At 44.7% G+C, this 25,154-nt stretch overlaps 1 protein-coding gene across 1 annotated transcript; it reads left to right on the forward strand.

Moving 5' to 3' along the window:
* Positions 1-3,158: 3,158 nt before the first annotated feature.
* SP5 (Sp5 transcription factor) lies at positions 3,159-4,832 on the forward strand. Its single transcript, XM_072874874.1, has 2 exons — positions 3,159-3,209; positions 3,780-4,832. The coding sequence occupies exons 1-2, from the start codon at positions 3,159-3,161 to the stop codon at positions 4,830-4,832; spliced, it is 1,104 nt and encodes a 367-aa protein (XP_072730975.1).
* Positions 4,833-25,154: the final 20,322 nt, after the last annotated feature.

Here is a 25,154-nt window from a genome sequence, read left to right on the forward strand (position 1 = left end):
GATAAGTGAAACAAATTTCTAAAATAAATATTGTACTTTGATCTTCCAGCCCTGCATTTTTAATGACAGCTCTGAACATCACTTCATTAAGAATACATTTCAGGAGACTGAAATGCTCCGAGTTTGAACACTAATTATTTGTACAGAAAATTATGACTGCAACGTTTCATTATTCAGCCCATTGGTTTCTTCCAGAAATGAGAAATTATTCTCGGTTTTTAAGTAATGTGCTTTCTTGGATGCAGATTTATGGCATTTGTAGTGTGGCATCTGTATAGAAACTTACCCAACTTTCCACTAACTCTTTTGTAACGAGAGAAATCGTGTTGGCTCATGGAGATATCTGGGGAAATGATCTACCTTAAAGGTCGGGGGGAACCTCGGGATGTTCAGTGTCTCCTGAGCTACCTATCGACTGCCATTTCGTTTATAAATATTGTTCAGATTATTAGCCCGGCAATTATTTGAGAAAACGAATTAACAAAAATCGAGGTAGGAATTAAATCGGGCACATCGTAGGAGTCCGGGGTTGGCACAAGTTTGGGGATGTAGAAGTTTAGGGACGACGCAAGTGCGAGCGCCGCCGTTTCGCTTGCCTGGCGAGTTATTGCTCCTCCAGGGACCAGAAGTGCGGCTCGGGGTCCCCCCGTCGGCGTCCACCCGTCGGGGTGCCCCCGCGGCTCCGACTGCCCCGGCCGCAGCGCAGACGCGAGGGGAAGGCGGCTGCGCCCCTGCCCCGGTGCGGCTCCAGTGGCGCGGACGGAGCTTGGCCAGTGAGCCCGGGCACCCGACGGCTGCGGGCGCGGTGTGCGCGGGTGTGCGCGCCCTCCTGGCTGCGCTGCCGGCCCGGGGCTCGCCGCGGTTCCCCGTCTCCCGCCATGTCCCGTGTGGACGCAGCGCAGCCCCCGCCGGATCGCGCACCGGCGGTGCTGGGGGGTGCGATGGATGGCACAGCGCTGGAAGGAGGTGCTGGACCCCGCGAGCCCTGCACCCTCGGTGGGGACCCCCGCCGCCCGCAGCCTCACGCCCTGCCCGGGGCTGCTGCCGGGCCGCGGGCTCCTGCGGCAGTGGCGAGCCCTGCCTCGATGCACCAGTGCGGGGTGAAAGCTGGGCGCGGGGCGCTTATCGCCCTGTTACCGACCTGGTGAAGCGGTTACCTGGTACAGGGGGAGAGCTTGAAGTGGCTGCTGCGTAGGGGATCAGTGTTACACGGAGTCGAGCTTTTACTTCTCCCCAGGACTCAATATGGAGCCGTGGGAGAGGACTTGGCACTTTAATCCCTTCAAAGAAACCGATCTAATTCAAGCCCTACAACTCTTGGAAGTCTTTGAGCGGACAGTGATTGTTTCCACAGGAAAGCCAGATAAAGATCTCTGTGTGCTGGCGTTTGAAGAGACTTCAGTGGCGGTGTGAATACAATTGAACCCAGCGACTGCGAGGAGGATCGAGTTACCTGGGCAAACAGCTCCGGAGGACCAGAGCCAGCCGGCATCTGCCCGAAAGGGCACTCCCCCCTAAGACAGAGCTGGACGTCCTCGTTTGGTACCTGGCCAAACAGGCCGGCTTACACGTTTGCGATGCCTCGGAGCAGATGGGGAAGCGGCGAGGAGAGGAGCGCGCTTCCAGGCCCCCGGCGGAGCGCGGTGCTGAGCGGGCCCGCGGAGAGGCGCGGAGGGGCGCGGAGGGGCGCGGGGCCCCGCCTTCCCCTTGCTGGGCGGCGCAGGGCGAGGGGTCCCGCCAGCTCTGCGGACCACCGAGCGCAGCAGCAGGCGGTGCCGCTAAGCTGTGACCCAGATGTGCCTGGTGGTGGTTACCGGGGAACTAGCCTTGCACACGGTCGAAAGAAAAGCGGGTTAGATTCTTCATAGACACACACGTGTACATATGTGTATATACGGGCCGAAAGGGGAGGGGTGAGGGAGCAGAGCCCTCGGGGCCGAGTTTGGCTTTGTGGCAGGAGGTGGGCGAGAGGGTGCCGGCAGAAACCCGTGCTCCCGAGGAGGCCCCCGGACCCTCTCTCGTCCACGGCCCAGGCCAGGCGGGCCGCGGGCACGCATCCCGCCTCCAGAAACGCTACCGAGAGAGACTCCTGCCTTCACGGAAAGAAATCGCGTCTTCTACGCCCGGCTCCCGCTAGGGAAGAGGAAACTTTTCCGTTCGGCTTCTCGGCTGGCCGGTTTCTCGGTGTGTCTGCCTGCGGGAGTGCTTGCCGCCGGTGGCTCCCCGCCGTCCCTCCGCCGAGCCCGGCTGGGCGCGCTCGCCCGGCCCCGCGCCAGGCGGGGGCTGCAGATGACACAGGGTTAGCGAAACCAAACCCAGCTACCAGAGGGGAAAACGTGCGGTTGTTTGCGGAGTCATATCGAGGGCATATCCCTCAGCCTCGGGGGAAGGGCGGGCGGAGGGAGGGAGCGGGGAGGAACCACCGACAATTACTCCAGGGAAGTTTTACCGCTGGGATCGACCAGCCCCGATCAGGTGAACTCGCTGTGCTCCCAATGTTACTTTGAGCCATCAAACACTATCACCGGAATCCGGAGGCAGATTTCTCGGGCGATAACAAAGACACATTGTCACTTTAGGGCTCTGCCACAAACCCTAATTGCAAAAAAAAAAAAAAAGGGGGGGGGGGGGGGAGATCCAGTGTCTTGCACATCCAATGCGAGGGTCTCCAGGCGGTAAGGGGTCCTTTGATCAAGAAAATCCAATTATTTGTGTATATACATTTCCCACATAGTGATTACTTCATTAATTGTCCCGCCTTTATCTCCTCCCTTCCCATCCCCCCTAATAATCAGTTCTTTTATCCAGACCAACAAACACACCATAGGAGCTTTGTGGATTCAAAGGATTTGCTTTCGCTTCTGAAAGAGCCGCTATTCTTTGATGATTGGGTAGCGGCAAACTTCAAAGCCATAAATCTTCCCTCTGACTGGCTGGCGGCCCAGCAAAGTCCTTATCAAATTCTTGGAGGTGATCCTGGTGCAGTCAGACAGTCCGCGGAGATCGCGCCGCGCGGGGGGTGGGACAGGCGCAGAGGCGAAGCGATCAGAGGGAAGGAGGGAGAGAGAAGGAAACTGGGCAGCTCCTCGTCTTCCCCTCGGCGTCCCCATGCCTCGGCGGTGCCCCGGCGCCTTCCCCTCGCCCCGGGCGCAGTAGCCATGGCCGCGGTGGCTGTCCTCCGGAACGACTCCCTCCAGGCTTTCCTCCAGGTCAGTACCCACGCCCGGGGGCCGCGGCGGCTCGCGCGGCGCCGCGTCCCGCGGTTGCGACCCGCGTTGCGCGGGGGCAGCCGGCGCCTGCCGCCTCCTTCCCGGGGCTTCACCCCGCGGGCGGCCCGGGAGAGGTAGGTAGGGACCCCCGCGGGGGTGAGGAGGCCGGGCCCGGTCTCCTCGGGCCGGCAACTTCCCTCTCCCCGCCAGGAGCCCGGCGGTAACTCCAGGCAGCGTCCCGGGGCGGGAGGGGGCGCGGGGCGGGGGCTGCCCCCTGCCCGCAGCGGCCTCTTCCCCGGCGCCCCCGGCCCAGGAGAGGCGGCGAGGCCGGCAGCACCGGCCGCAGGCGGGACCGGTCTCTGGGCTGGGCGGGGCGGGGCGGGACGGGGGGGGTCCGGCCCGTCCTGCCCGCTTGGCGCGCGCTGTTTTCGGAAAGTTCGCCGGCGCGGCGGGGCGCCTCCGGCAGCGCGCGGGCAGGCGGCGCGGGCAGGCGCGCAGAAAGTTTCCCGCGGGCGGCGGCGGCGGGCGGCGAGTAACGCGCTCTCCTCCCTCCCTCTCGCTCCCGCGCAGGACCGCACCCCCAGCGCCTCCCCAGACTTGGCCAAGCACTCGCCCCTGGCTCTTCTGGCCGCCACCTGTAGCCGGATCGGACAGCCGGGCGCAGCGCCCTCGGATTTCCTGCAGGTCTCCTACGACCCGACGCTGGGATCCCCCTCCAGGATCTTCCACCCGTGGAGCGGCGAGATGCCGGCGCACTCCCCGGGGGGGCTGCCGCCGCCGCACCCCAGCCTGGGGCTGACCCCTCAGAAGAACCACCTGCAGCCCTCCTTCGGGGCGGCGCACGAACTGCCCCTCACCCCGCCGGCGGACCCCTCCTACCCCTACGAGTTTTCCCCCGTCAAGATGCTGCCCTCCTCCATGGCCGCCCTGCCGTCCAGCTGCCCCCCCGCCTACGTCCCCTACGCCGCCCAGGCCGCCCTGCCGCCCGGCTACTCCAACCTGCTGCCGCCCGCGCAGCCTTGCCGGCAGCTCTCGCCCAACCCGCCGCCCGAGGACATCCCCTGGTGGAGCATCCAGCAGGCCGGCGCCCCGGGCGGCTGCGGCCACCGCTTCCCCGCGGCCGCGGCGCTGCCGCGGAGCCTGGTGCTGGGCCACTCGGACTTCGCCCAGTACCAGACGCAGATCGCCGCCCTGCTGCAGACCAAGTCTCCCCTGGCGGCCACGGCCAGGAGGTGCCGCCGCTGCCGCTGCCCCAACTGCCAGTCGGCCGCGGGCAGCGCCCCGGAGGCGGAGCCGGGCAAGAAGAAGCAGCACATCTGCCACATCCCCGGCTGCGGCAAGGTGTACGGCAAGACCTCGCACCTGAAGGCGCACCTGCGCTGGCACACGGGCGAGCGGCCCTTCGTCTGCAACTGGCTCTTCTGCGGGAAGAGCTTCACCCGCTCCGACGAGCTGCAGCGGCACCTGCGGACTCACACGGGCGAGAAGCGCTTCGTCTGCCCCGAGTGCGGGAAGCGCTTCATGCGCAGCGACCACCTGGCCAAGCACGTCAAGACCCACCAGAACAAGAAGCTGAAGGCGGCGGCGGACGGCGTCAAGCGGGAGGACGGCCGCGACCTGTGACCGCCGGGCGGCGGGGCGGGACCGGCCCGGGCCCGGCGGCGGCCGCCGCACCTGCGGGCCGAGCTGAGCCGCGCCGCGGCGGGGACCCGGGCTGAGGGCGCCCCGCCGCCGGGAGCAGGGCGGCGGCGCGGGAGAGGGCGGCCGGCCCTCGGACTCGCGGCGGGCCTGACGAGCGGGAGCTCGGCTGGGGGCGGCGCCGGGAGGAGCCACGGCCCCCGCGGACCCTCGGGCCCGGGACTGGACGCTCGTAGGGCTCGGGTCTTGCCGCCGCGCGCCCTCTTCCCGGGACAGGCGCCCTCCCCGCCCCTGCCGCTCCGGGGCGCGGCTGAGGGGAGGCCGCGGCCGTTGGGGCGGGAGCGGGGCCGCCCCGGCCGCCGCCTCGGGGGTCGGGGCTTGTGGGCGCCCGGGAGTGCGGCGGCAGCGTCGGTCTGGCCATCCCGGGGCCCGGCCCTCGGTGCTTTCAGGGGAAAAGACTGGAGTTTTGTGTACAGGTTATTTAATAGTTCTGTTTGAATACAAGTGTTTATCTCCTCGTCCTCAGCCCTGTGTGGGGCTCCAGCATGAGATGTTTCTGTAAAGCGACCCGCGACTGCAGCGTGAAATAAACATGTTAACACTGGGGTCACGCAGGGACGGTCCCGCCGCGTCGGTTTCATTTGATCGTCCCCCGGGCTTTCCCCCGCCCGCACAGCCCCGGGGCCCCTCTGCGCGCGGCCGCTGCCTTCCCGCCATTTCCCGCTGAGGCGGCGGCGGGCGCTGAGGCGGTGTGCCGGGTCCGGCTTCATCACCACGGTCAAGCGGAGCTCAGCGCATTGCGACCTGGGAGCTGCTCATGGTAAACACCTTTAAAATACCCAGCTTCTTCAGACTGATGTTGGCCTGCTGGTTTGGGTTCGTTTGTTTGTTTGAATTATTGTCATCATTTTGTTTCCACACGTGAAGATGTGAGAGAATAGAGAAACACATGGTGCCAATACTGGGACTGAACATCCAGGTCAAGTATTACAGACTAGAATATACATTTGAGCAGAGGTCGGCAGTAGTCAAGGTTAATAATGCCCCTTTTCAGAAAGGTCCAGGCCATAGGGCCTGCAACAACCAGCCATTCCTGGCCTGAAGTTGCCTGTGGCACGGCACAGCCAAAACATGCTTTCCGTATGTTAACTTTCTGTACAATTGCAGAATTTAAGGGTGAGGTGCTTGTTATCCTCCCAGTGTGACGAAATGGCAGCCACTTTCCTGCACAGGGGAAGATCCTTGGCACAAAACTGTTTAAAAGTACTTGGTAGACAGTGACAGCTTCTAGGGTTCCTTATGTCTCATTGGGCATCACATAAGTATGAGTTCAGGCATACATTCATTTTGGCATATTTCTTTTAAAATCATCTTTTTGACTGTAGCGAGTTCCCTATTTCTTTAACTTAAATTTGTATAGAACAAACACATGAGGAACCTGATTAGTAATTTGCTAAATTTTGCATTTTAACATAGAGAATATGTTATTTGCTCTTTGTAGTTTTACCAAGTCAGCTTTATTTTCTGGTTACCTAATGAGAGAGCCAAAAAAGTGCCATTGAAACTTCACTGGGACTAATCTGGAAACATTCAGCCTCAGACGGGTTCTTCTGGTGGCAGCTGTCAAACAAGCTTTGGCACAACCATAATGATAGATACACTTTGCCATGGACTTCTGAATCAAGAAAAGCAGCAGCTCGATCAATGTTTGTAATGACAGAACATGTAAAACTGATGTGTTTGTATATGTGTCAAATACTGCAAAGAATCTATTCTCTCAGGAAATAATGAGATGAGACAACGCCACCAGAACCCTCGCATCTGAAATAATGAGAAGTTAATGGACAGTTACCATGGTACAGCTCCTCAACAATATTTTAATGTTTATGATTCTGAATTAATTTCCCACACCATATTCTTAGGGTCAACTTATTAAATTAATAACCAAGCAGTTACCTTCTTTACTACTGAAGAATCTTCTACAACCTGTCCTATTACAGAAAGCCTTGTGAGAAACATGTTTAGCTTCATTGGTTAGCATTCTTTTGCCAAAGATTTGGGCTCTAGAAGCATGTTGTTGAAAGATATTAAGTAGAAGATACCTTTAGTGTTCCAGAATGAGTGATAGCAATGTAGGCAATAACTGATGGACCTGATCCAGAAGTCCTTAGTCAAAAAAAGTCTTTGAGACAAAATTGCATTCCATTTACTACGGACGCATGATTTAAACATGTCATCAGGAATAACATAATGTTTCTGCTTTTTAAAATGTTTCATGGCATACAGTGACAACCTGCTTCCTTTCTTTGATATTTTTACATTAAGAATGTAGTGTTATAGAATTCAGGACTGCTTTAAAAGAGAGTTTGTTTCACTAAATAGTCTTTCAATTCTGTGTTCAGATCAGACCTACTTAAAATGGACAGTAAGGGAAAGTGCTTTTGTTGGTAGCAGTAGAGGGGAAACAACAGTATCCCAGAGTACGAAAGGTCCACTTACAGGATAGAGTAATGGATTTGGGTGTTGCCACACGGTAATGGCCTTTCACTGCTAAGTAAGTGCCAAGATCAAGATGAAGTATTAACATGAGCTGAAGCAATGTATTAGCTGGTTTCTGGCACAAGTTTAGCCTGACTAAGAACTAGAGAACTGTTCCTATGAGAGTAGATGTAACTAGCAGAAAATAGCCCAATAATCGTAGACATAATGATTTCTAAGCTGGACCATTATGGCAAGATTTTTCTCCAGTTGGATGACAAACTGAATTTACCAGCATCTGTGTTGTCTGGTCTAGCCAGACTATTTTAGGTTCTTACTCATTCCTCAAGACACAACTTGTACTGAAATACTGACAGTTTTACCACTCACTCAAGTGTGAGCCTGCAAGTAACTTAGGCTTTAAGCAAAAGACCATAGCTCAGGCAGTGCCAGCACAATGTCAAGGGGGTGGTGGTATCTGATTTAAAAAAAAAAAAAAAGGCAATGGCATTGTAGCCCATGCACCTTGTGTAATATCTGTATAATGACTACATTTAAAGCATGAAAGTGCACAGGTTAAAAATACGTATGGTCAAAATTAAATACCTGTCATGAGAGAGAGATGCATTTAAGTGGAAACCCATGATGTCAAATGCTAATGAAAATCTTACTCTGTGAGAATAGTACAAAAAAAAAGGCAGAAAATTAGGGATTCATGACACAAGGTAAGTAAAACTAACAGTTTAGAATATAAAAAATATTTGATGAAACATTATTTCTCTCTAAAGCTTTTAAATAGTTCATTGGAAAAAGAGGGCATATCCATCCTAGCTGTTTCATATTCGTCTCTAAATAGCTAAATCATATGATAGCTTTTCAATTGAAATCGTTAAACTTTTATAGTAATATGGCATTTAAATATACATGTGACCTTTCTGATGTATGGGTACAGCGTTACAAAAATATATTGCTTACATCTCAAGAATTTATTTCTAGTTGGCAAATTGCACTCTATAATAAAATTAACTTTTAATTTTGCATTCACAAAATACATTTTACACTTTTAGCTGTTTCCAATCAACTAGAACAGCTGTTCATTTTATAAAATTAAATGATTAATATTCTTTTTAATTATACATTTTGAGTACATATGCTCTCAAGGTCAATTCATTTCTGAATTTTAAATCTTAAATGTCATTGGTATAGTAGACACATCATATAAAGTAATTCATCTTCTAGTTAATTCAAATTAATTAATCTCTACCAAAAAATCAGGATATGGTTTAAAAACTTGAGATTTGGCATGTTTTCTGGGTTGAAAAGTGACTTTCACACTTGGACAAACTTTTAAGTAGAGAATATTTAAAAGAAACAACAAAACCAACATTGTTCTTCAGATAGTTTTATTTAACATGTTGTTAATCAAATTATTTTTAGTTAAGGGCCAAATCCTGTAATCCAGATTTGGGGCTTTGTCACAATAAAGCTTTCATATTGATTTGAATAAGACTTTCACCGAGGAGAAGGTTGCAGGATTCACCTTTTGGTCCTGACTGACCAGATTCTCACTGCAATAATCCAATGAATTTATAAAGTTATGTTTCAGACCTCCTCAACTACTATTATAGAAAAAGTAGGATAAAGGGTTTTTTAAACTATATTGGGAGACGTTCTTCCTAAAACCATTGCTGTGTAATTCTTCCTACCATACTAAATTATAGATGTAATTTTTCAAAGAAATATTTCATCTTAAATTATTTGCAGATTTTGAGAGATTGCATTAAGTTTTAAAGTAACTACAACTTAACTATTTCAGTTTGTAAATTCTCACCTATATCTAATGTTAGTCTTCAATACTCAAGAAATAGGGACTATAAAATGCTGATGTCTTGAAACTCTTAGACGAAAGATACATTTTACTGTTCAGTGATATTAAAGGATTTTGACAGACCACTCAAAAGTTCATAAATAGGGTAAATTTATATCTCTGTGCAAGTAGCTGCACAATTATCTAGGCACTGTTAAATGAGCCTTGTAACATTTAATAGATCTTGTCAGCTTATTCCCATACTGAGTGGTGAGAAACAAAGGTATAATGCCTAGCTTGTTGTCAGATCTTATGGTTTGCTATAGAATCTTTTTTTCTCTCTTTTAGTTTCTCCAATTATTTTACACTTTTTATGAGATTCTTGAGAATCCTCTGGTAAGGATGTGAGGCCTGCCACTCTGGCACATAATGGAGTCAACTCAAAGACCGCTTAGATTTTCCTGCCAAACTTTTTAAAAATACTTACCAAACAGGCTCCCGAAGTCTTCGAGGCTACTGAACTTGAAAGCAAAGCTTTCCTCCAAAGGGGTTGCCTAGCAGGTTATCTTCAATAACTTTGCATTTAAACAGCATCCAAGCCACCAAGGACCTGGAAGTGTTCAGCAACCAGCAAGGCTCACAATTGCCAGGTAAGTGTTAATGTGCAGCATAGAGAAGAAGGGTCCAAGGCCGTGGTCTGATTGAATGAACAGTCTTGATCAGAGAAAATCAGCAGAAGTGTGTGTAATTCACAGGGTCTTTTAAATAAGTTTATGGGGTTTATTCCCTGTTAATACTTACTCCCAACTGATTTGAAGTCATATAGGTGTTTCGTTATAGATAATGAAAACATGTATTTTGACCTTGTGACAAGTCAGCAGGAGATTATGGATAGTGAGATTTGGCCTTTAACCTGGTGGCCATTGATCCTGTTTTTCTTCTCATCATCTCTTAATTTTTTTGCAGTACACATTTACTTAAGTACACACAAAATCCCAGCATGTCCCTGACCCAGGTCTGGTGATTACATCACTGCTTAGCCATGTTAACAGGAGCCCAAGCTGAGGCTGTGTACAAATCCTGTGTGCTCACTGAGAAAGGTTACGGATACCTACACTCAAGGGCATGTAGGTACATAGTAGGGGTCCAGCTCCTCTGCAGGTGGCTGTACGGTGAATCCCATGCTGCGATGTACTGAAGTTAGTGGCCAGGAACTCTTGAAGAAGTAGCGAGTTTGTACTGAGGTGTGAACTGAGTCACTAGTCACTGAATAATTTAAGTGCAGTCTTGAATGGTGCAGAGTCTCTGTATAGGTTCAGGTTTCTCTGTTAGTGGTAGTAAGGCTAGAATTTCCTTTCATCTAATTGAATTACCAAAGAAATCATAATAATCCAGTTTATGATATCTGATCCCCTTTAGCTCTGCCTAAGCAAGGAACAATTTACCAGTGTAGGAATATTGTATACTAGAAGCCATTTTAATGTGTGCATCACTGAAGTGACCCTTCTTCTCCTGCACTTTTGACTTCCCTTCTCCAGAGTGAAAAATAAGTTGTACCAGCTGTCTTGTCTGCCCTGCTGCATCTACAGCAGAGTCTTCTGCTGGTGCAGATGTCTCAGTTAAGGGTTACATTTTTTCTCCCCTATGATTGGCACAATTGTGCCTGCAGCAGCATGTGTTTGGAGCCTGGTTTACCTTGTCCTCAAGTGAGCACAGACTTTTTATGCTTTGGATTTAATTGTTCTCTCTAGCCTAACAATGTAACGTAACTTTTGCCTTAAGGTAGGAACCTCCATCTAGCTCATCTTAATCCCCCTTCTCTAGCGCATCGGTCACCGGCTTTTGCTGGCCATTGATGCCAATACTGAGCAAGTAACTCACTTTAGGCAACATCATAATTTTCCCTTCCTGCCAACCTGTCCCATCATAAAAGGCAATCTTTTTTACATTTGTAATTTCCTGTTGCCACTGAATCACAGATTTTTACCGTGACAGTGACTGAGATGTCATGAACCGAGTATTACATCACCATAGCATTTAATATAAGGAACGATGAACCACAAGGGGGAAAATGAAAAATAAGAACACTTTTTAAAAAATAAGATATTTATATTTGAAATTAAAAATAATAGTCAAATGCCACACACTGTGATTTTTTTCACAAGTTAAACGTTTCTGTTTACAAATACCCACGTCACCAGCTTAATCAGAAACAATAGTGTGTGCCTATGTTTTTGTATTTTTAAAAGGTAGGGTTGTGTGCAAAAACAATATATTCCTATTATCTGTAAGTCCCTGTTCTGGTAGCAGTACTGAGCTGTTTAAACAAAGTTCCAGTATTAATCTATATACTACTCAAAAACATTTTTCATTTTCCTTTTTAACATGAACCAGCCATCACAGAGCACACTTTCAAGACAGGCTCTAATTACAAAGCAGGTTAAAAGAAATTTTATTAGACCAAAGCCCATATCTTCACTTGGGGTCATATCCCACATGCTTTATTCAGGATCAGATGGCGTGCCTGTGATCTCCACATGCAGATCTCTCATCTGTATGGAAAGGAGATGTCAGTCACGCTGCCACATTCCCCCTTATTTTAGACAGCTCTCCACGTCTAGGATGCACGTGTGAAGAAGAGAAAGGGAAATGCGCACTATTCACTCATTAAAAATTAGACAGGAAAGATAACACAGCCTGAAAATGTCAGGTGGTCTCAGCTACTGTATGTTAATCCCAAAGGAGTGTGGGAACGGCTTCATTTCTTCCCCTCACATCTAAATAATTTGCTTTCCTTCTGACCAGGTATAGTGTAGTGCTTTGCTTTTGTTGAACCCTGCAAAGAACAGCCCAACACTTCACATCTGCTTACTTTACATGTTATAAAACATTGCTTGTTCACCTTAGTAGCCCAATATAGGAGGCCCATTCTTCTTGGTATTACCTGGTCCTTCAGCAGTGTGGCTCCACTGACTTCTTTCTGTTAATTTGCTCTGAAAGAACTGAAAGAAATAGTTTTAGGCAGGCAAAGATTACACTTTTATATTTTCCAAAATATTAACCAAATCTTCTTATGTGCCTACATGAAACCTAAGGCTATGTCTGAGCTTCTTAATAAAATGCTTGAATAAATTGTATAATGATGCTGAGAAGCTACTTGCAAAGTACTGTAATCAAGGCTATGTTCAGTGCTTGAATAGTTAAGTCAGAGAGACCTGAACTGTGAGCAATCTTGTTAGGGGAAGTAGGTTCTCTGTAACACTATTTAAAACTGGCCAGAGCAGCTCAGTTAATGCATGTAAACACTGGAACTGTAACTCTGCTACCCCAGTGGGATCTTGAATATACCAAGAACAACACTAAACACGCTCAGCGCATCCTGGCAGTCTACAGGGAAGTGGGTTTTCCTCACAGAAGGATGGGCTTGTAAAAGTTTTTCCCACGAGGGGAAAAAAGGTTCATGGATCTGAAGATGATTACTCTTCTATCAGTCAGGAGCAGAAGAGAAAGCAGCTAGGGAACCGTTCCTTTTCATGGGCCACATTTGCTTACGCTCACAAATATCAACACTAAGAAAGAGTACTAGTTCCATTCTCTACCCCCTGAATGCAGAGGGGAGACACAAGACCCAATAATTTTTAGAAGCCTTTAACTGATTCACTTCCCCTAGTTTCCCCACACAACTCATGAGAGTTTATGGTAGAGCCCCAAGGTTCTCTGTAGGGTGTTCCGGTATGCACCTGTTGCATTGCCTTCATGGGGTTTGCTCTCTCCCCATCCCCAAAAAACCAAATCATTGTGCTCAATTACGCTATTTTGAAATACCTCGGTACGCATGAAGAAGAAAGTTTCCTAAGCTGAATACAGTGACTGCAGAGTACTGAAATCACTGAGACTTAAATGTGGGAATTACCTTCTAGTTTTACCATTCAATTATTTTTCTCATTAGAACCACAGTTTTAATCAGCTAAGAAATATTAAACAGCTGGTAAAGCAGAATAGTATGTTACATTAAAATAATTCTTTATAAAGTGCCTGAGTACATTAGAACCTCATTTGTCTTTTTATTGTATGCATTCATTCATCCTAGACTTAATTTAAAATAGGTGTCAGGTACCAGCTATAATACTCAGATCTGGATTCTGATCTAGATGTTAGAACCTCTGCCACTTACTGAGCATGTTCAAGAAAGGGGAAGGAGGAGGGTAAGTTTAGGCCTGTTTTTAATAAGCTACAGCAATTAGATATTTTGAATACTCAGAATCATGTATTAGAATTATACAATTATTTGGTTTGTTCAGTTGCTTTTCAATACACTTGAGAACTAGCTCCTAATTAAGATACACACACTATCAAAGATTAAAAACTTAGATGGTGGTAAAAACAAATAGAATGATGATGTAGGCTTCGATTCCCCGTGGTTTTTGTAGGTGCAGATCTGCAAGACAGCATGGGGTATGGGCACGTGGAATTTGCCTTCTCTGCACAAGGTCCAGAAACAGCTGCAGTACTTGTGTGCCCTAACGGGACATGAGCCACCCCAGCGCAGGTGGGATGCTCTGGGACATGGCTGTTTTCCCTGAGCTGACTGGGTGCTCTGACAACAAGAGCTTTATGCTTCAAGGGAACTGCTGCAGTTATCCATTGCCTCTGGGTAAGGAGTTGTTCCTCTCTGCACAATTCCTTCTGGGGAGCAATAGTCTAGGGGTGCTGCAGTCCTCATCCTGCTCCATGGCCAGACTGTTAAATCACAGCAGAGCCTCTACCTGTGGAGCATATGCCAATTATGTGTTAATTATTTGTTATTTCAGTTTAGAAAACATTCCTTTCTATTTAAAAGGTATAAGAGGAAAGTGCAGCATACAACAAAGCATATTTTATAAAATAGAATAAGATAAATGATCCATCCAAGATTACTTCCAATTATAGGCATGCCTCACCCCTTTAAAACTAATAGACTACATAATATACCATCCTTAATATGTCCTGAATGTAATGCTCTTGATCTCAAAAGCTGTAAGAGCAGTCTCTCTCATGAAGTCTTGCTGCAGAAATGACTGAGTTCCTACCATCTCAATGCCACATGAAAAACCTTAATCAAAGCAACCAAACCTCTTGATTTGCTGCTGATTCCACAGCAGTTTTTTATAGTGATATCACTTTTATCTATCATCAATTATTCAAAAAGGTAAATCAAAAGCATAAAGTAGTCTCATCTGATTTTTTGCCTGCAGGAGAAGTCCTTCTCATTGGTTAAGCCATGAAGTCTTATATCAGTCAGAGACAAGCTAAGTGGCCGACCTGACTTTCTGTTCTCCTTTTCCATGTAGAGAAGTTTCTTATGCACAGGTTACAATCCAGTATCAACATTAGAATTTTTAAAAAGAAAAGATTTGTCTTCAGCAGCTCGGCTGACACAAAGGAGTGCTCATTTTTAGAAAGGTGCAAAATTTTTGAATTACTGATCAGAAAGCCAATCCTCTATTAATCCTAACCAAGTAATCTGAATATATCACTAATGCCTGTTAGCGTGAGATGCATTTAGAGCTATATTAATGATTAATACCAAGGATTTTTACAATTTGAATTCTACAAATAAATTCTAACATTTGTGCGTGTAACATTTGTGCGTGTGAGACACTTGTCTCACATTTTGACTTTTATCAAACTTATTTTAATTTAAAATAAGTCATTAGGAAATCACTTTGAACAAGACTGCAATAAGCAACACTTCAGCTGAAAAGGTTCACAAAAAGATTGGGTCAGCCCTAAAGATCTGCCCAGGGATAGGTGGCGTGTTAGCTAACACAGCTTATGCCCCTAAGTGGTTGTGGCCTGTGGCAACAGAACAGCGTAGTTAGGATCACAGCTTGCCACCTTCAGCTCTCAGGCCTGTGATCAGGTTTTTATTAACACCTCTCCACCAAGCTGCAGCTTTTTCTGACTTCTTAGGAGGGCTCTGATTCATGCCTCTGGGGCCAGACTATTTTACCCACTCCACTGTAATGCTCTCAGGAAAGACCTAACAGTATCCCAGCTACATCTGTTTAAAATCATTTCGGTGCCTTTGGGGGCATGTGTGTGTAAAACCTTGAGGAAGCTGCAGAACTGCACATGCCCCGGGAACCAACCATTAGAGAGTCCCAGGATGGAGGAGGAGTCCCTGCTACACACAGCTTCCTTTGGCAAGCAGGAACGGAGAAGCTTGAAATGGTTTTCTCAGGGGAAATGGTAAACATAATGGAGATGCATAACTATCGCAAGCCAGACCAAAGGTCTGTTTAACCTAGGAGCCTGTTTTCCAGTAACAGATGCTTAAGGAAAGTGGATTAAAAACAAAGCATATATAAAACAGATATGCCCCTTAGCATGGCCTCTCAGCTTCTGGGGAACAGTGCTTCAGAAACTTCCTGAGCTGGAATCACATTTTGTTTGTTGTGTTTAATAGTCGCAGATAGGCAGATTCATCTCATCCCTTTATGACTGGATTTACGCTTTGTGCGGCAGGATTATATCCTTTCTGAAAAGAAAGAGCAGAATGGCTTTATAACCATTTCGGTTTTCCCTGCGTGCCCCTTAACACCGAGGAATCACGCAGAGCGGTGCCTTTTCCCGCTCTCCACGCTATTCCTAACCCCACGGACTCCTGCCGCGCCCCTCGGGCGCACCACCGCGGGCCACAGCCCCCCGGCACCGCTCCCCGCTCCGGGCGGCGGCAGCCGCGCCCCCGCCGCGGGAGGTCTCCGCCCCCGGCGGGATGGCGGTAGGGGACGGCCGCCAGTGCAGCCCCGAGCGCAGCCGCCGGCGCCCCGCCCGCCGAGCCCTGTGCCTGGGGCGCCGGCAGCCTGCTCGCCTTCCTCCAGGGCCCGGGCCTCCGGGACGTGGCCGCGCCCTAACCCCCAGGGGAGAGGCGGGTACTTGAGGTGCCGCTTGCCTAGCTGTTCGCCCAGCGCTTGTCGGTGGAGAAATTCGCCCGCCGCGGGGTCGGTGTCAGGGCGGCGCTCCCGCTGCCGCGGGAGCGCGGCAGGCGGCGTTCCCTCAGGTGGGCTCGCCCTGTTCGGCGGGCCGTGTTCTGCTCTGGGACGGATGGTGGCTGTGGGCACTTGAGAAAATAAACCTGAGAGGCATATTTCAGACCTTTTTGCGGCAAATTGAAACTCATTTCACAGAACCGCAGGTCCAAGTCTCTCAACGTTTTTTAAAAAAAAAAGTCACTTGATATCGAGACTCCTAGTTTTTATTTCTGTGCCATGGTTTGTTCATTTTTCACTGCACAGGTGTAAGCTCTGGTGTTGTCTTAGTTTGTTGTTTCTGAAGGTCAGGTATGTGCCAGCATTTCCATTCAGAGCTGTGTTCCTCACGGCTTGTCCCTGGGCTGTAAAATGTCACCGTAGGCAAAGTCCAGAGAAGCTTTTCTCCCATTAGTGGAAAACTTTGGAGTTGAAGGAGTGAGTTAAAATAGATGGGTTTACTGCTTTCCAGACCTTTTTATATGCCTGTATAACATGAAAGCTGATATAATTTAAAGAATAAAATGTGATTTGACAAGCAGATAGTCCTGACTTTTATCTTGTCCCTTTTTTGCATTGTACAAAAAGATGAAAATGGTTAAGATGTTAACATCTGAAAGGTGATAGCCCTTCTGATACTTTATTTCTCTCAGGATAAATTTCCTAACACATTTTTATGGTTTTATGTATATATTCCCAAGGCATCATACAAGATCTGGAGTTTCCTGTACGCTTCAGCTGATGGATGTTTGTTGCAAGAGACATGGTTCAACATTTGGAGTCTGTGCTACTTAGGCCAGGTTAAGTAGTTACTGCTCTCTTTTTTTCTTCACTCCTGCTTGAGCTGTTCATTCCTACTCTTGAACCAGTCCCTGCAATGTGTCTTTGAACCAGATATAGCTGGTATGAGTGAACTGAGAAATAACCTACCTGGGGGAGCAGGAGGGAGTACTGGGTCTCACTGGTTCCCAGGGTACAAAAAGTAAGAGGAGGTGAGAATGAGGCAAGGGTAAGAGCGGCAGCTGTGTGGTGGTACTACCCGCTCTCGGGGTTCTGGGAGAGGCCTTGTAGTATGTGGAGCAACTCTTATGTACAGGCATAGTTACAGGCACCCATAGGGAAATCTGCTAATCACTGATGCTGTGCTGCTATGGTTATTTCAGCGGCCTTTTCCATCCATTGTCAGAAGAGTAAGTAGGATTGCATCTGGGGTGTCAATGAGATGTCTGAATTTCAGACACTTCCTCAGGTGGTAGCACTGTTTTCTGCCTGTCACTTTACTCCATTGAAATACACACATTACTGAAGAAACTTGCTACCCAGGACTTCTTTCTGCTCCTAATTAAGTCAAAGAAAAAACTTTCCCTGACTTTTAAGGGAGCAGGGTCTGGCCCTGCAATGGAATTCAAACATAAAACATCATGCTTCCTTGACAGCTGTGTGCCTTCTGTGAGGGGAGGCCTAAAACCCAGCAACAAAATACGGCTTGCTTTGGCTGCTTCAAAGTGAGATAGTGGCAAGGGGAAGACGTTTATAAATGCCAATGCTGGCAAGGAGAGCAGAGAGATGTTGGTCTGTTGCTTTCAAGGATGCATAGCTACTGCACGTTGAGGAATTCTGCTTTTTGTTATTGAGCTTCTGAGCTTCTTATCTGTATGCTGTAGGAAAATGTATGTATCCTTAAGACTGACCACAAAATAGATAGCTTTATTTTTGACCCAGAGAAGTTGCAGATCTTTTTGTTGAATGGTTTTAATATTTTTTTTGGCATATGGCTACTGTGTCATAAGCCCTTTCAGTCTAAGAGTAAAGACAAACCAGCTGATTCTGTTTATAGGAGCCTTCAGATAACTCTACTAGATTTTATAGTGGATATGGTCACCAAACTTGTTTAAAAATTATTTCATGTTTTGTTTTATTTTTCAGGGTTTTGGAACACCAGAAGTGATCAGTCCAGATTTATTTTCTTATCAGCTATCTGTGACTACAGATAACGTGGGGGTTTTTTTAAGTAAAGAGTTTCTAATTTCCAAGTCTTTTCTTAGAACACTGGAAAGTGTGTTTGTTATTAAGCTAATTATGAGAGCATAAGTAGCATATTTTAATATCTAATATTTTTATTTTTAAATTTTTGTTCAGGTTTTTAAGAAATATTATTAATATTTGTATCTTGTCTTTTGTGTGGCCAGGCAGACCCTGATTAAAACTAATAATGGCATTGTAGCATAGTCTCTTGGTTTTACAGTGTAGATTGTATAGTTGACACATCTACTTTCTGAAAAATCTCTCTGACAAGAGTACCCTACTTGAGATATCTATCATGAGAACACGTGTTCCCTCTCATGTCCCAAATGAAAAATGAAATCTTTTCAACACCTGTTTCCAACATCTCTTTCCCATGTTAAATGTATAACTATAAACACTATATTTCAGACTTTAAAATTATTTTGCACTTTTTCATATTAAACTATGCAGTTATGTATAACATGCATATTTTAAACATTTATTGTCTAACATAAAATAATCATGTAAGGTTTTTTCCATTTACTGATCCCTAAAGTTTAAAATAGTTTCTCTGTGTTTGTTTATAAAATTTAACACTTTTTAATTAAGAAAAGTATCCCTATAACCACCTAAGGGTATTTTAGGAAAGAAAAAGAACCCCACCCACCTCAGAAGTTCAGCACACATTAGTAGTACACATAATTTGTCCTCTACACAGTTGTTGCATACAGCAAACTGTTCAAGATTAGGGACTCCAGTTAGAAATACCATTTAAATTTTGTTTAAATTACGTTTTACTGTCGCTACATAAAAACAGTATGAGTGTATGCTCTCAGAATTATGCAACACCAGCCTTGTAAGCTCCTATAAGTTATATTTACCAACCCTAGTCTGTAGAAATGTGTGTATATGCTCACACAAACATATGTGTAGCTTATTCCAAAAGTTTTAAACAAAGATTATTTATTAATAGCAATGCACAGCAGACATCCTTACAGAACATCTAACACTGTTAAGAATAAAATCACACGTTAATGTTTCCAATATGTTTTATAGGATGATGTTTTAGCATGTGACTACTGGGGTGGTAGTTCAGTTTTTTACTATGTTTACACTTGTCTTACAAATTATTTTCTTACATGATCATGAATCATCTCATACACAAATCTCTTTTTAAGTACACGGAAACTTTAACAATGTAATGCTAACTTTGTTGTGGTAAACTAATTAAAAATGAAAAAATACAAATTGCAAAAAAAGAACTTTTATATGTAAAAATTGTGCTAAATGTATTGTGCCTGCTTTTTAGATGAACTTACTCTAGAGACATCTGTAATGGATAAGGCAAGAAAAGAAAGACACATCTCTATGCCAAAAGTTTTTAGAAAGCCTTCATTGTATGAAGGGCATAAGAAGAAATCAGTTATACTGATCTGGGAAAGTCCGGTGGTGGATGAAGAGGATTTGGTAATGGCCACTACAACCACCATTTATTTGTAAATATTTTTCCCCTTATTGTGTGTTAAGAAGTTATTTAAATGAGTTTTTCATATAGTAGTATGCAGCAATATATTGTATTTGAGGTAAAAATGTTCCTCCTTTAGGTTTTGGTAATTTATGCCTAATACCTAGAGCATATAAAATGAATTGTTTTATTTGTTTACTGTGATTTGCAGGGATATTACTCCCTGACAAGGTTACATTGACCTATCATTTCATGCATCAGCAGTTCTTCTATTGCACTGATTTGATCAAGCCTAGTGGATAAAAGAGGAGCAATCCACCCAGTGGACCAAATTAGAATTATAATAAAAAGTGCACATTTTGAAGGGCAAAGTAGGTTAAGTATGGTACTTACTGCATTTTTGTGATGTGTCAAATTTTAAGCTTTTTTCATAAATGTTTGTTCAAACTTTTACATTCAAATTTTGTATTTTGATTTTATGTAGTTACATAAGTGATGCTGTAGCTACAGCTGAGGAAAAAGGTAGATTTTTGTAGCTATTGGAGGCTTTTTTAGCTTAGATACTTGTGAAAGTGCAATAAATCTTTTTCATTTTGAATTCACAGTAATTTCTGGGTGTCTCTCTGCTGTACAACTCTAGATACTGCTGTTGCTCCTCATGCTGAAGAACTTCACCATTTTACAGTCGTAAAATGTCAAACAACCCTTCCTAGTTACCTGGTTTGGGATCTGCTAGACAGAGGAAAAGGGAGTGCATGGCCTACAGCTTTACTCTGTTTCTAGAGCTGTCTTGTTGCCACTTGCTCTCCTTGAATGCCAGCAATAGCTCAGTGAATCAGGAGGGGCTGTATACTGTCTGTTCTCTCCCAGGTAAGTTTTAAACTGCTGTTATCCAAGGGATGGGCCAAGGTACCTGTCTTATGCAAGGTGTGAAATAACTGTTGTAGGCTCAAACGTGATTTTAGTAAGATGTAGCAAATGAGATCTTTAAATGGCTCTGCAGTAAGATATGTGGAAGTTATAACATAGAAGCTTAATTTTCTGTTTCTCTAATGACAGAGTATACATTAGACGCATTTTAAAAATCTTTATACATTTGTTCTATACTGCTCTGTTGTGATGATCCACTAGTACTACATAATCAGTCTATACTGATGAAGGTTTGCTAACAGTGGAAAATCAAGGCCATCGGAAATGATAATTACAAATTCTAGCACCTCATAAATGCTAAACAGCATAATAGTAGCATTCATGTGTTTTGCTTACTAAGGAATACACAGAGAAATTAATTTAAGCACACATTTAAGTTTCAGTGATCTCAATAGGACATAAGAACGTACTGAGGTTGTTTACATAATTGGGTAGAGCGTGAGCACATATGTCAGTGCTTTGCTGAGTAGATCGCTTCTAATAGAGATGGAGACCCCAGGAAAGAAGCCCACCTCAAGAGCTTGTAGGAAACACTGGGAGAGTCCTGACTGGTTTGCTTTGTTTTGCTTGTTGGGGGTTTTTTTCTTTGAGTTAGACCTTAAGTCAATATGAATTAATTTCTTCAGTAACTGAAGCTAAGTAAAAACATGCTGTCCCAAGATTAAAAAAAAAAAAAAGGACAGAGACCAAGAAGGTAAGCATCGGGTTACTCCAGAACTTAAATATACATCTGCTTTGTGGCAATAGATTAGTTTCATTTCTTATTTAGATATTCTGTTGAATGATGTTTTAAATTCCATTGCTATGAATATTCATGCAGTAGATTAAATGATGCCAAAATTTCAGTTTGTATCTTTGTGAGGATTTGTGTTGAAATTGCTGAAAATTTTCACTGCCTCAGGAATTTAGTAACACCATGAATAGAAAATGAACGCTTTTTAAAGTTACTGTTTCTATTTTGGGAGCAAACAGATAGACAAAATGAAAAATTACGTATTTGGGGACCAAAAGGTAAATTATTTAACAATTGCTAACTTTTTGAATGATACTTGCTTTAAAATACTTGATACTTAATCAGGGAAATCTAAGTAAGCATAGGGTTGAGCAATTCAGTAGTGCATATTTGAAGTGGAGCTTTTAAAAAGATCACCATACAGCTTCAAGTTAAAGAAATCTTAGAGTTGAGGAACAAAATTTGCATCAGGTGAACCAAAATGTGAAACAGCTGTTTTGTATTTGCTTTTTGGAAGTGGCTATTGAATCAATTCAAGCAGTACCACCCTAAGAAGATGTCTTTGGTTTTGCAGCTGATCTATTACATGCTTTTTTAAGCAATTAGAGCTTGATAATGCAATCATTTGTCACCCAATTAATTTTGAAAGACTGGCAATACATGGATGAACTCTTTAACCTGTGGTTCACTTGGCACCATTGTTATTTAGAGCAAATAAAAAAATATTATTAGTATTGGGTAAGCTACATTATAGGAACTCAACATCTTCATGTTCTGTGACTTGTAATTTAATTTTTTAAATATTTTTATTATTACTATAGATAAACACATGGATAAATAAATGTAACATGGTTTTGTTTTGTATAGAATATGTAAATTCATTACAAATAGAAACAATAATTGAAAAAATTATTGTAAAAATATTTCTCCAGGGCTGATTCTGTGCCCTGACATCAACAGAAACTTTATCAAGGGCATTAATGTGTGCAGGTTTCTGCCCTGTATTATCTTCACAGCTTTGAAAACCTTAAGCACTGAAGCTAAAGTTCTTAGAAAGCTAAGAGAAAGCTACGGCCATGCCAACATAAACCAGATCCTATGCTTTTTTTATACTTCAAATCTTGAAGTCATTATATCCTGTTATTTCAGTGCATCAGAACAATACTTCATGACAAGATTCTGCTCTTCCCTGGGAGAGGCAGTGTAAAGGCAGTTTCAATATGGAAAGTGTACTGAGGCCTAATTTCTAGAATTTCAGTGCTGAACTTGTACGCATAGCAAATGCTAACTCAGATTTTTGTATTCTTGAAAAGAGGTGTATGAATTGTGGAATAATATATGTCACAAAAGACTTTTGGAGGTCGTCTGGTCTAATGCCCTATTCAAAGCAGGGCCAGCTTGTGTTGCTCAGGGCTTCATCCGGTGAAGAAACAAGTATCTCCAAGGATGGAGATTTCACAGCCTCACTGAGCAGCCTATTACAGTGTTTAACTACCCTCATAATGAAGCTGTGTGGGTTTTTTTCCTGATATCTAACCTAAATATCTAATCAACTGAAATATGTGTCTTCTTGCTTCAGATAATCTGAAAGCTTGGTATTTTTCACCTTCTTGATCTGTGACTCTCTTAAAAATTGTATTTTGCTTATATAGGTTGTATTTGTAAACTCATCTTGAGTTGCCAGACTGGCAACTTAATTTGTGCTAATGTAAACCTGGGATAATGCTAAGGACTTCAGGGGTGTACATCTAGATTTATTCTGATATAACGCTCATCAGAAATGTGATTTTCTGCCACATCTTACAGGGAAGCCTTTTCTTTCTGGAAAGAGAGTGAGTCACATAATTCTGTGTATGTACATGCATAACTAATTAAAAAGTAGGAACATTAGTCCTAGAAAGGTAGAATAAATGTATACTAGAATAAATGTGTACATTTATGTATATAAATGTATACTATGTGTATACTAGGTTAACACGTTCCAGTATTAAGTTGTTATTTCATTACCTCTGTATTTTTGCTGAAGTTTAAAAGTGTTTACTCAGTCAAGGAACTTCTGTGTCCCTTAAGACTATAGACCTAGTGTTGCTTAGTACATTTGTATGGCTTTCCAGGTGGGTTATCTTGAAAAGAATACTCGCTCTAGAAGCACAGTCTGGACTAAAAAAATAGAGTGTGCCTGTAGTGTAATGTGGAACAATATGTGCAGTTTACTAAAGTTGTGACACACAATGACTACTGCCTTTCTATTCATGAGCCCTGCTACCTTGCACTGCTCAAGGGTTCCCCAGCTTAAGTTTGCTCAGCTACCACATTAAACATGTAACAAAGCAGCACTAGGAACATGTCCAGGAGAAGGCATACCTCCAGTCCTGCTGCTTTCTCCCATATGGAGGCAAAAGTAGCAGCAGCTCCCAGCTGTGCTTGGGGCTGCATGTGGCACCGAAAGAGGCTGATAACTACTCAGGCAATACCACTTCTGGACATAAATGGCAATTCAAGTGTTTGTATGTGCCATTTGGAAGTAGTATACACTTCTGGAGTGGGCACCATTATGGAGAAACTCTGAGGGTGGTTATTAAACTCTGTTTAAAGAAACTTGTTTCTGTTATGTCCCTATGCTATTATAATTGGGCTTTTAAAATTGTTGGTTTGGGTTTGAAAGATGAAGGGAAACCTTGTAGAACACTAGATAAATACTCTCTGAATTTTGTAGCTGTAGCATGAACTTTCATATTTGATTCTTCCGTGTCTCGGTTTATTTCTTGGAGTACTATTTTTACGACCCTTATAACCAGCAGCATAAATACTGTGTGATTTGTTCATGCTGATGGTGATTTGGTGTTTGTGGAAGCTACGGATAATACTGATCTATTTCTAAGACTTACAGCGACAAATAATTTAGGAGGTTTGAAGGTTCAATAAGCAGAAATAAGCTTTCCTTATGCTTTACATAGTTACTTCATACACTCACTGTTTGGAGCACTTTCAGTTGCTTAAATATGTTTTCAGTGTCATTCTCAAAGAACCATTAAAAAGGGGAGGCAAATATCTGTGACTTGTAAAAAAAGTTCAAAGAAGTGAATGGAACTGCTGAGAGATGCAGAGCCAATACATATGATTTCTACCGGTGCTATCATTTCATATGTGTCACCAAACAGACTGATGCTGTTGACCCCGGGTGGGTACGTGCTGTGTGGGAGCTTTCTGTGTCACAAATTATATTTAAGTGAAAAATAAACATGCAAAAGAACCTTTTCTTGGGACTCATGTTGAGATCACAACCCCCAACCATTTTTTGCCATGGTACAGACTGGAAGCTCGCTAGCTTTGTTCAGCAAAAGCTGTAAATGACTGTATTTTTATTGGAATATTGTTATAAATTTGGAGGAGAGTGCATTTTGTTTTCTCTGTGTGGAAAATAATTGATTTTTAGTATAAGGCAGGTTAGGATTTGGACCACAAGTGGTAAGCAATGGTGTTGCCCCTGCAAAACAAATCTCTAAAATACCTGTTGCAAAATACATCTGATTTCACCCCTCCAGGTACTTTAGATTAATAAGTGCTATCTAAATACTACCAGGAAGGTTTTTTAATAGGTGTTAAATCCTCTGAATTATTTAGGTAGTATCCAGTTCTTTTAATGGTTGGTCAGTGGGAGGTCTGTCAACAGGAGGTGGCCGATGGCCATTGGGAAGAAATGCTCAGCAAGAAATCTTGCCACAGTGACCTCTGTGGCTCCTCCCTTCACCTGTTCATGACCACAGTCTTGAACTACAGGCTAGCAAGGTGTGCCGGGAACTATGTATTTTCTGTCCCAACTTGCCTTTCTGATACACGATAGATGTCCTTAAGAGACTGGTGGCACAGGTGAGGCAGC

This window comes from Ciconia boyciana, chromosome 10 (assembly GCF_034638445.1).
Source record: "Ciconia boyciana chromosome 10, ASM3463844v1, whole genome shotgun sequence".
Classification (NCBI taxonomy): Eukaryota; Metazoa; Chordata; class Aves; order Ciconiiformes; family Ciconiidae; genus Ciconia; species Ciconia boyciana.

Excerpts from the sequence above, each read along its gene's own strand:
- SP5 (XM_072874874.1), top strand. The coding sequence starts at position 3,159 with ATGGCCGCGGTGGCTGTCCTCCGGAACGACTCCCTCCAGGCTTTCCTC. Across the intron at positions 3,210-3,779 it reads CCCTCCAGGCTTTCCTCCAG|GACCGCACCCCCAGCGCCTC; the intron begins GTCAGTACCCAC and ends GCTCCCGCGCAG.